Consider the following 12,660-nt stretch of genomic DNA (forward strand, 5'->3'; position numbering starts at 1 on the left):
TTGTTTATTGTTTTTCCAACGTACCGACTAGCTAACTAAGTTTTGATAATAGCGAGATGAACACGTCTTATATTTCTTTCTGCCCTTTATGTTTATATTCTTTTTGTCCTTTATGTTTTTATTCTTTATATGTTAAGTGAGTGTTGTACTTTGAGAGCAAAGATTACCAGAGTAAAATTCCTTGTTTGCACAAACCTGGCCAATAAAGCCAGACAAGTTGCAGTATGAAATGAAACCATCATTAGAACAATGCCTTTTATAGGGAAAGTATTCTCTTTTTCTATGAAGGATGTTTACTTGTGACAGCTGTCAGATGCTCCAAACATAAATGACCTTCACTAACCTGTGCTTGGTTTCCACACATCAAGTCCCAGGTGCCGTAGTGACCCTTGGCCTGTCTGTAGAGCCGTAGGGCATCCGTGAAAGCCGGTGTCGATACCTTGGACTCTTCTGACAGTCCTAGAGAGGTCAAGAAACATGACATGTTACAGATCAACTCCCTGTTAAATTCACATGGTTTATGCCAGCGTTTCTCAAAGTGGGGTCCATGACCAATATCCAGGGGGGTCCATGTAAAAATTTGCTTGGCTACCATATTTTTTTTCAGACTGTTTTTGAAGACATATTTCTCATGTTCGTGCTACAAATAGGCTTTACGCGGAGTTTCGGTTCATTTTTGTGATGCGCTCCAGTTCACAATCAGGATGAGCTTCTTCCGTCTCAGTCTCTGTTTTCTTTTTTTACAAATGAAAAACGTTTTGTCATTTTTGAATGTACTAAAAAAAAAAAGAGACGCAGTTACTAATGATGTCTTACTCTTGTCTGTATGACCATAAATGTCAGGGTATTTTAAGTTGTTTCTGCTATTAAGAAAAGTCAACCAAACATCGAAAAAAGTATTCAGCTCGATTTAAATTGTCTATTGTTTAATATGTAGGCCGCACAGATCAGCGTGACCACCGCCTTATCGTCACACTGGTGTTATTCCAAAAACATTTTTTTGTGCGAGTGAAGTATGCGGTTTTACGTGGATATTGGGCCACAAAGAAAAGTACAAAGCCTTGTTTATATAATAAATAATAGTTTAGTATCAAAATACATGCGAATATGGAAATATTTGGATTTGTGCCGAATGAGAGAGGAGCCCAATGCCAGATTCAGTTACACTTTAAATAAATTTGATTAGGCTTTAAAACAAATGTTCTTTGTAATGAATGCCACTATAATTTGTTTATTTTATAGGCCTTTTTGTCCCTAAAAAGGCAACCGTTAAATTAGGCTACTGCAAGGTGAACTAGCATTATTATTATTATGTTTGTAAACATTGTTTGTACTGGTATTTTACATTATTTTTGATTGTAATAACCTAATAAAAATAGCTAATTTAAGGGGGGGGGGGGGGGGGGGGGGCAGGGGAGAGATAAAGGTCAATAATAAAATTGTGCAGTATTATTAAAGTGTTTTTACAGGGGACCATTTGCACCAATAAAACAAGCATATGGTAAAATCAACCGGCTTTTGAGTTTTTTTGCTGGTCCAAGCTGGTGAAAAATGGTAGACCAACTTGGACCAGCAATAAATCACTCCAAATACACCATTAAGTGGGTACAGCAATGAAGAGGAATGAATTACTATATTAAGAATGAGTTGTGCTCAAGGAAAGGACCTCCACTAAAAAGACCTCATCTTTACTTGGAAGACCTCGACATTTAATAAGAGTCTGGAAACTACAGCTATCACTACTTAAGCAGAGAACCCCACAAAGACCTAACGTGACAAGGCTTTTTGAAAAAACACTTATATGATGATATAATTATATGGTACTGAAGTGAATACATGGACTGCTCCATGTAGGAACATTTACGTAAACGCTGTGCATCAGAGCTGCTGAAAGGAACCCAATTTGCCATGTAGATAACAATCAAACAGCGCCAGTCACGCTCTCTCGCTGATACTAAAAGTCAATCTGAACAGCTGTTATTTGGGGAGATTTGAGTCTTTTGGGACATTGATAACCTTTTAGAGTTTCTTTCCTGATGCCAGCAGGAAGTGTGTGTGATCAATAAAGTTACACAAGGAAAGACAAACACAGATGGACATAAGCAATGTCAAGCTGCACAAACACTCACAAGACAGGAGCTGATGATGTGAAATGTGTGTGTGCTGCAGTGAGATTCAAATTGGCCGACACAAAGACAGGAAGTCAGCAGTGAGAGATGGAGGGAAGGAGTGTAACAGTTTATCAGGAACAGGAAATCCACTCAGCGTTCTTTTTCACAGAGACAGACACAAAATGGAGGAAAGTAGAAAATAACTAGCTGTTCTTGGCATAAGCCCCATGTGAAAACACTAGGGACTTTCTCCTAACAGACTGCTGACAAACTCATCTAGAGTTCTGGGCTCGATAAAACAAAATAACCCCAAAATCTGTATCAAGCACCCTCGTCCCCGAACATCCACTGGTAATATTACCAACAGTGATTTGAGAGTGTGTGTCGGTGTGTGTGAGTGAGTGTGTGTCGGTGTGTGTGAGTGAGTGTGTGTCGGTGTGTGTGAGTGAGTGTGTGTCGGTGTGTGTGAGTGAGTGTGTGTCGGTGTGTGTGAGTGAGTGTGTGTCGGTGTGTGTGAGTGAGTGTGTGTCGGTGTGTGTGAGTGAGTGTGTGTCGGTGTGTGTGAGTGAGTGTGTGTCGGTGTGTGTGAGTGAGTGTGTGTCGGTGTGTGTGAGTGAGTGTGTGTCGGTGTGTGTGAGTGAGTGTGTGTCGGTGTGTGTGAGTGAGTGTGTGTCGGTGTGTGTGAGTGAGTGTGTGTCGGTGTGTGTGAGTGAGTGTGTGTCGGTGTGTGTGAGTGAGTGTGTGTCGGTGTGTGTGAGTGAGTGTGTGTCGGTGTGTGTGAGTGAGTGTGTGTCGGTGTGTGTGAGTGAGTGTGTGTCGGTGTGTGTGAGTGAGTGTGTGTCGGTGTGTGTGAGTGAGTGTGTGTCGGTGTGTGTGAGTGAGTGTGTGTCGGTGTGTGTGAGTGAGTGTGTGTCGGTGTGTGTGAGTGAGTGTGTCGGTGTGTGTGAGTGAGTGTGTCGGTGTGTGTGAGTGAGTGTGTCGGTGTGTGTGAGTGAGTGTGTCGGTGTGTGTGAGTGAGTGTGTCGGTGTGTGTGAGTGAGTGTGTCGGTGTGTGTGAGTGAGTGTGTCGGTGTGTGTGAGTGAGTGTGTCGGTGTGTGTGAGTGAGTGTGTCGGTGTGTGTGAGTGAGTGTGTCGGTGTGTGTGAGTGAGTGTGTCGGTGTGTGTGAGTGAGTGTGTCGGTGTGTGTGAGTGAGTGTGTCGGTGTGTGTGTGTGAGTGTGTCGGTGTGTGTGTGTGAGTGTGTCGGTGTGTGTGTGTGAGTGTGTCGGTGTGTGTGTGTGAGAGTGTCGGTGTGTGTGAGAGTGTCGGTGTGTGTGAGAGTGTCGGTGTGTGTGAGAGTGTCGGTGTGTGTGAGAGTGTCGGTGTGTGTGAGAGTGTCGGTGTGTGTGAGAGTGTCGGTGTGTGTGAGAGTGTCGGTGTGTGTGAGAGTGTCAGTGTGTGTGAGAGTGTCAGTGTGTGAGAGTGTCAGTGTGTGTGAGAGTGTCAGTGTGTGTGAGAGTGTCAGTGTGTGTGAGAGTTGTGTGTGAGAGTGTCAGTGTGTGTGAGAGTGTCAGTGTGTGTGAGAGTGTCAGTGTGTGTGAGAGTGTCAGTGTGTGTGAGAGTGTCAGTGTGTGTGAGAGTGTCAGTGTGTGTGAGAGTGTCAGTGTGAGAGTGTCAGTGTGTGTGTGTGAGTGAGAGAGTAAAAAGAGCTGCCAGCTCTCATTTTCTCCAGTGAGCTGGCAGGCCTGAGAAACTCAATGCAAGAGTCTTGAGCAAAAATAGTACATATGGTAGAGGTTAGCATGGGCTTCCTCTGGCACGGGACTGCACAGTGGTTAGCCGAGACTCCTGGGATGGCTGGTTCCCAGGGTTGCATGAGCGCGCGCTAACCATTATGGTTTCGTTCACTGGAGCATTTCTTATTTGGGTCAAAAGCACAAGAACTACACAAGTTTCAAAAGAAATGTTTCTTCTCTGAATCAATAATGAAAACCCAACGACAACATTAGCTTTTAAATCACATTTATTTCTAAATCTTTAGGAAGCAAAAAGAAATAATCCCACCATAGATTGTTTTTTACAAAATATAAATATTGACTACTATTATATTAAAATTCCCTATATATATATATATATATATATATATATATATATATATATATATATACACACATACATACACACACTTTTGGTTTCAGTATAAGCTCATAGATGCATACATCTATATTTATAACTAAATCAGTTTAAAGGGGCCATACAATGTGTACATCAAATTTTCTAAATCTTAAAATAAAAATAAACTAATGTACTAGTAAAACATAAAAAAAAAAAAGTACTATGAAAAACTAACTTTCAGAATGTAAAACTTCCACCCCAGGAAAAAAAGCCCATTGAAACCAAGCAAAAAAAATAAAAAATAGTTGTGATTAATATACACTCACCTAAAGGATTATTAAGAACACCATACTAATACTGTGTTTGACCCCCTTCGCGTTCAGAACTGCCTTAATTCTACGTGGCATTGATTCAACAAGGTGCTGAAAGCATTCTTTAGAAATGTTGGCCCATATTGATAGGATATCATCTTGCAGTTGATGGAGATTTATGGGATGCACAACCAGTGCACGAAGCTCCCGTTCCACCACATCCCAAAGATGCTCTATTGGGTTGAGATCTGGTGACTGTGGGGGCCATTTTAGTACAGTGAACTCATTGTCATGTTCAAGAAACCAATTTGAAATGATTCAAGCTTTGTGACATGGTGCATTATCCTGCTGGAAGTAGCCATCAGAGGATTGGTATATGGTGGCCATAAAGGGATGGACATGGTCAGAAACAATGCTCAGGTAGGCTGTGGCATTTAAACGATGCCCAATTGGCACTAAGGGGCTTAAAGTGTGCCAAGAAAACATCCCCCACACCATTACACCATCACCACCAGCCTGCACAGTGGTAACAAGGCATGATGGATCCATGTTCTCATTCTGTTTACGCCAAATTCTGACTATTTCTGTTGAGACATTCAGATGGTAGAGACTCATCAGACCAGGCAACATTTTTCCAGTCTTCAACTGTCCAATTTTGGTGAGCTCTTGCAAATTTTAGCCTCTTTTTCCTATTTGTAGTGGAGATGAGTGTTACCCGGTGGGGTTTTCTGCTGTTGTAGCCTATCCGCCTCAAGGTTGTGTGTGTTGTGGCTTCACAAATGCTTTGCTGCATACCTCGGTTGTAACGAGTGGTTATTTCAGTCAAAGTTGCTCTTCTATCAGCTTGAATCAGTCGGCCCATTCTCCTCTGACCTCTAGCATCAACAAGGCATTTTCGCCCACAGGACTGCCACATACTGGATGTTTTTCCCTTTTCACACCATTCTTTGTAAACCCTAGAAATGGTTGTGCGTGAAAATCCCAGTAACTGAGTAGATTGTGAAATACTCAGACCGGCCCGTCTGGCACCAACAACCATGCCACGCTCAAAATTGCTTAATCACCTTTCTTTCCCATTCTGACATTCAGTTTGGAGTTCAGGAGATTGTCTTGACCAGGACCACACCCCTAAATGCATTGAAGCGACTGCCATGTGATTGGTTGATTAGATAATTGCATTAATGAGAAATTGAACAGGTGTTCCTTATAATCCTTTAGGTGAGTGTATGATTGCCCACATTTTTACACCAGGACACCTACTCACCTTTACTGGGCAGGACAAGTTTCTGTACAGTGAGGTTATAGATAGAAATAAGAGAAAAAAACATTTCTCTACACGGATGTGCATAGTTTTTTTTAATTAAATGAAAGTGAGAGTAGAATGAAAGTGAGAGTAGAAAACGTTCATGCAAAACTAAATTACCATTGTTTTTTGCACAAGAGTACATCACCTTAGGACAGTGGTTCATCAGCAAACTTTATAATACATTATTTAAATAAAAATACTAAAAAAAACAATACACAAACTAAAATAATATTACTTCACAGTCAGAAAATAAGCAGCATTGTCATAATTACAGCAGAAATGCCAGAATTAGCTTCGCATATATTGGAAGCATCATATCCAAGTCACTGCTCTTCAGGTTCACATGTGGGCATTAACAAAACAGATGGTCAAAGGGTGCCTATTACTTAGATGCAATACACAATCAAACGGCACACTTTGAATTCAGCTAAAATTTAATAACTGTCCTTTGCACTGTCAACAGTGTCAACAACTCCTTATATGAAACCGAAATTCTCTTCTACTTCAATTTTAAAAACCTGTTTGTTTTCTTTCTGTCATGGGTCTCCATACTATGATGTCATAATGGGTGTGATGATATGATGGATTACCAACTGTCCAAGTTGCCAATGAGACAAGTATGACTACAACAAAACAAGTGACTAACAACCACCACAGACTGTCAGAACAATGACTAGAATACAACTACTAGATAAACAAAAATGTTCAGAATGCAAATTTTGCACTGAATCACCAATGGTGTAAGCTTTCCATTATTTTTTGTCCCATTTCAGAAGGTTAGACAGATCAACTTAAACATGTATTGGGATCATAAACCGCCCTAGTTCAAATTCTGATAGCTAAAATAGTGTGCATCTGTAGTTTACTTTATCTTAGCTCTATGAAAGGCCTTGGTGTATGCGAGATAGAGTATAATTCACCTGGATTTTGTCAATTGCTGCAATAAAACCCAAGCATATTGAGCACCTGCTGTAACACCACAGCTTTGCATGTGGTTGATCTCTGCCCTCTGGTAACCCCTCAGACAAAACAGAGCAGCATTCTCACATTTGCAGAGCAACTACCTCAAGTCATCTTTGCCCTCGGCTTCAGGCAGGCCTCAGCGATTTTGCAGAGCCCTTCCCTTGCTGCCTTAAATGCAAATTATGTCACTGTGTAACTTCTAGCACTAATGACGGTCTGTTTTGGCCTGATACCGAGTCAGGCGCTGTACCTCACCTTAAGATTTTAAAAAGCCTGGAGGCAAGCTAGAGATCTCATATGTTTGCCACACATATTGATCTGGGATGAAGTCCCTAGTTACATGTTAGTTTTAAATCAATATGTGAAACAGGCTGAGGAACAAAACTTCCTCTTGAAGATGAGTCAACATTCCTCATTTCATTAAAAAAGTATAGGAAAATAAGGGCAGCATAAATCAAAAGCATAGGTGAAGCAAGTTATTTGATTTTGATAGATGTAAGCTGTGCAGACCATCAAAACGGCTATTGTTTTAGGCTATTATACATTTACACAATTCAGTTATCTAAAGCCAATAGTACAGTTTAATTGAAATGCATAAAAATAATAATAGAAGCATTACCATTTTAAAAACCAAGGTTAAACTAGCTTTTTAATTTAAAACAAACTACTTTTCAGAATCAGCTCAAATCAACAACAACAAAAAAAGAAAATCTCCCGTTTGTCACAAACTTGAAAATTTTTACCATATGGAAGTAAATGGTTTGCATTATTTCTGCAGGTAATGCAGCAGGAAGGTCGCTGCCCCTGGCAAATTAATAACTTGAAACTCATTATTCAAAAATCAAGTTAACAAGATCAATCTCTGACTGAGGAGAGCAGGAAGGCCTGGGTTTCCTCAAAGTGGACAGACAAGTGTGAAGGAATGCAAGAAAACTTTTGTGATTCGAATATGCCTCTTCAGGTCAGGCCATGAGCAATGCACATTTACGGTTTATTAGACACACCACTAAATCATATTCAGCAGTCTCTCGTCACATCCCAGTGAGATACCAAGAGGTATCTGATGTTATAGATCTGCGTAAATTGTATGGTATCTGGTTTTGAATCATTTGTAATCCACAAAGCTAGTAATTTGCTGCCATGTCTAGACAAGCCCAACTGAGAGTGCCTCTGATCTACCTCAGGGCTTTATGGGAAGGTGTTGACATTTGGTCAGAGGATATTCAGTTAGAAGTCAATGACTGGCAACATGTTGGAGCTATGCTGCTCAGCAACTTTTGTTTATTGGCCGTTATCTTAAATTGCACAATTTTATTAGTTTTGCACCGTCTACAGTGTGAGATTCTTTAGATACTTAACATTTTTGATTTAAAAATTATGCAGCTGTAGGAATTTTTTTTAAATAATCTAAATAACCTTGGTGGTGGTTGAGGAGATTCCCCCTTCCATATGAAAAGCGCTTGAGTACTCAGAAAAGCGCTATATAAAAAGTAACAAATTATTAATTACTACATTTAAAAATGTTTTTTTTAAAAGAAGTCTCTTTAGCTCAGCAAGGCTGCATTTATAAAATCAAATATACAGTAAAAACAGACCATAATATTGTGAAATTATATTCTGTTTTATATTCTAATACATTTTAAATGGTCATTTATTGCTGTGATGACAAAGCTAAATTGCTAAAAGCTAAATTTACTCCAGTCTTCAGTGTCACATGATCCTTCTGAAATAATTCTAATATGCTGATTTGGTTCTCAAGAAAAATTTCTTCTCCTCATTATCATTCTCCTCATTTTATTTTGTGGAAATATGGATACATTTTTTTTCAGTATTCTTTGATGAATAGAATGTTTAAAAGAACAGCATTTATTTGAAAGAGTAAACTTTTGAAACATTACTAATATCTTAACTGTCATTTCTGATCAATTTAATGCATCCTGCTGAATAAAAATATTATGTTTAAAAAAATACATCTTACTGAACCCAAACTTTGGAATGTTAGTCATAAAAACAAAGTCCTACCTTCTATTTAAGTTGACTTGGTTAAACCGTTTAGTTACTGAATTTCTAAAAAATAATTCTAGAAATTCCCCTTCCACACAGCAATCCCAGTAAGTTACCATAAAATTGCCAGAACGACACTAACGGGAAAATTAAAAAAATGTGTCGTTCCCACAAGCAACAGCGTTCTGGCTTTTAACCGGTAGCAGACCATTCACACATTAGTTCCAAAATACTGTTAAACTCTGTGATGTAATTAACCGGAAGTTTAAGCCTTATTCCTCAAGAAGGCTAGTTATTTTATCATATGCGTGAACTAACTGTTGTTGATAAATCTCTTCATCCACCCTGATGAGCAGAAGAGCTTTAGTTTTCGTGATCACTCCAATTTGAAGACGTTTGTAAACAGTGCTGAGTAAATGTGTCATCTGCGTTATTTTATGAATGGCCCAGAGCAATTGCTCTTTCAACGGCTTCTGATTGGCCTAAATCACTTAAATTAGCGCGTTCTGACCTGGTACGTGCAAAATACTGGTAATCGTCATTCCGCATTCACACATATACCTGTAATTTACAACTTCGCTCACTGATAAATTGCCTGAACCAATTTACCGGTATATTTGAAAAGGTCCTGTTCACACATGATCTCTTACCAGTAAAGACTATATGTGTGAATGGGGCTAATATCAGATCATTGATGAATAAAAAAATAAGTAAAAATAATAATAATTATTATTATTATTCAAAGTTCTTCATGGGATATTTAACATCAGTTAATTACAACAGGAACATCCTCCACACCTTAAAGTAATTCCAAAGGCATTCAACATTTCAACCTGTGACAACCTCCCCCCCCCCTCCCCGCACAAACACAGACACACACCCTGTTGTGTGATTTAAAATATGACAATGAGCCAGAAGTTTTGTGAGGGTGGAGCTGAAGGAAATATAATACTATGAATTATTACAAAATGCATTCAGGGATTTCTTTAAATATTTATCTAGAAACTCTATAGATTACGTTTGATTAACAGGAAGGAAAGACAGTCAAATCTTGTTGTAGTAAAGTAAATCAGAAACAACCGACTACACAGCATTTTTAATTTCCTCCCCGTCAAACTACAGAAACATTCTCATAACAATGTGCATTTTAATGCACACAAAACACCACAAGAACCATCAGTTCCTGTAAATGTGATATGAGTAAAGTAGATAAGATAAATCTTTTTAAACTCAGCAAAGCAGATACACTGACAGAAACACGCATTTAAAATTTTATAAAACAGCAGGACTTCTTTGTTTTGTCATTGTTTGTGATAGTGACTCACCGTTGTTGGTGTGTCTCACACAGTCCTGGAAGACGGCATGCCACTTCTTCTGTTCTTTCTCTGTCATCACGCAGAAGTAGTGATGGCGGGCATATGGATGCCACAGGATGAGGGGAAACTGTGTGGGGCACTTCAGAAATGGGGCACTTGCCACTTTGGCCTTTGTATCTAAAACAACAGACACAATACAAGAAGATGAACACAAATTACACTGAATACTCTGTATAGAGAAGTATAGTCTAATCAGAAAACTCATTCTGCAATTTAACTTGTCCATACATAAATAAAATGATTCATATTATGATGCATATTATATTATGAGATCAAATAAGAACTTTCTGTAACACTTCACCTAAAGCCTTTACATTTACTGCATTCTAAAATTATTAATGCATATAAAAAATGAATGCATTTAATTATGCCTTATGCACCTTATGAAGCATTTTATGGTCTCATGAATATCTGTAACCACAGTTATATTACTTCTGTCAAGACCACTATCGTCAAATACGATTCACAATTGGATACAGTTTGGACTGGCGGTATGGTTATGTTCTGGGCAAGAACTCCCATACAGCCTAGCATGAATAAGAGCAGGGAGAACAGCAATAACCTCCCTTAGGGTAAACAGAACCAACATGAATGTATTGTAGATATCATTAATTCAAGATTTTAAAGTACAACATAATTCAAGAATTTATTCTGATTCAAGGGGAATCAGAATGCCATACTGACTGGCGAGAGGAGGGTGGTAATTCGCTCATGATAAAACACGATAGCTACTGATAATACTGAAGGAGCTTATGTATACAGTGATAGGCGTCGTATTCCTATAGGTAGACGTGGATCAGTAGAGTGTCAGCTGATACGAGCTTGACTAACATGAACTGCCAGAACTGACGCTATGCTTAATTTATCTAATTCTTGTTAAACCTTTACATGAAAACATGACAAACTATTTCAGATGTAACAAGGAATGTGCAAATCTTAATGCATTATCTAAAATTATCTTAGAATTCTTATTATAGAATTATCTAGATATGAAACATTGCATTGTAACACATTATTAATACCTTTATATGCATTATGCATAAGTAATGTGGTAAAAAAAATTCTAGATAAAATTTTGTAATTACTTTTTTTTTCCTCCTAATGTATATAATTTAATTTTTAGACCCTACTTGGACTTATTTAAAATAATTTTTTACTATATTCCAATAAGAATCTTTTAGGATTCCAATAGGATTTTCTAAACAATTTTTTTTTTGTATCATGTTATTTATTTATCATAATAATTCATTTCTCACCACTCAGGCTATTGTTGAGAAGCCCCAGGTACTCCTCCATAGAGGTTAGGGCTCTGTACCCGGCACAGTTAATGACCCCTTTGGAGTGTAGACCTCGATCATGTGCCTGTAGAGAAAACAGACTTTTCAGAATCCATCTGCAACTGGGGAAATGACATACAGTACCTGATGTCCACTAACAGCAATGCAATTTAAGTGAGGTCCAATAATGCAAGATTAACATTCAGGTCATTTTTCTTTTGTTTACGTTTAATTATCTGAGCTGGGTGTGTTTGTGGTGAATATAAAAAAACAAAAAAAACAACCACAATCAGCGGTTTCCACTCACCACTTTGCTCTCATACAAGCCGATGTTGTAAGAGTCGCCCACGTACAAAAAGCGACTCCTCCATTTCTTGCTTTCTTCCAGATACTGAAACAGACCTCCGGAGAAGATGGACTTGTTCTTCAGAGGGTCCTGTGGTGGGAACAAACACATTTTTACTGAATGTGAATCAAAATCATTGTACTAGATGAAAGCATGACTAAACAATACAATGAATGATGTTTAGAAGACCAACATGAAACACTCCCAACAGTCTGGAATAACAAAAAGGCCAGCTTAAGATGTGTTTATATAACATTGATCTCAGTGATTCAGCCTAAAATAAGAAATGGGCAGAGCAATTGGTACATAAAAGGCATTCAAGGTTGTGTTATGTCTACAATCAAAACCACAGCTTTCTGCTAATGGATGCCGAATTTACCACTGGAGTGAACATGCCTTCGAAACATGGTTAATCTGAAACAAAATCCCCAAAAATACAGACAAATATTTTCAAGTCCAGCTGTCTTGGCTCATAACAATTGACGGACTTCAAAAATTATTGTGCACCGTTCCTGAGAAGTTTTTTTCTTGGCTGTAGTCTCGATTTCTGTGTTGCGTTGAGATTAAATGACATCATGGACAATTGATATTTGGAGAGGTAGGGGACTTCAATTGTGAACATTTTCCTTTCTTTGTGGTCTCCAGATTAGTAAAGATAACCGGGGGGCTCATTTTCTTCGCAAGATCATCTCTCAAGCCCAATTCAAACTGACAATGGCTGTTTACATGTAGTGTTTACATGAATGATGTGTTAATATGCCACAATTTTCTAATAAGAATATTTGTACATTCGTGCAGTGTGTGTGCATGTCAGAGTTTCCCGCTGTTTGTGCTATTCTCCTACATTGCTTTTTTCTTTGTTTTGAAGAGCA

General features: G+C 38.6%; 1 protein-coding gene across 1 annotated transcript in view; it reads right to left on the reverse strand.

Moving 5' to 3' along the window:
• The window catches only part of niban2a (niban apoptosis regulator 2a), a 36,761-nt gene that overhangs the window by 11,039 nt on the left and 13,062 nt on the right, over nt 1-12,660 (reverse strand). Inside the window, exons 3-6 of the mRNA XM_077232727.1 lie at nt 11,750-11,878; nt 11,422-11,527; nt 10,115-10,282; nt 344-459 (exon numbers count right to left, since the gene is read on the reverse strand). Of these exons, the coding sequence (XP_077088842.1) occupies nt 344-459; nt 10,115-10,282; nt 11,422-11,527; nt 11,750-11,878 (519 nt within the window). The remainder of the gene's footprint in view (nt 1-343; nt 460-10,114; nt 10,283-11,421; nt 11,528-11,749; nt 11,879-12,660) is intronic.

This window comes from Siphateles boraxobius, unplaced genomic scaffold (genome assembly GCF_051911475.1).
Source record: "Siphateles boraxobius isolate OS27281-9 unplaced genomic scaffold, OSU_SipBor_1 18, whole genome shotgun sequence".
NCBI classification, from domain to species: domain Eukaryota; kingdom Metazoa; phylum Chordata; class Actinopteri; order Cypriniformes; family Leuciscidae; genus Siphateles; species Siphateles boraxobius.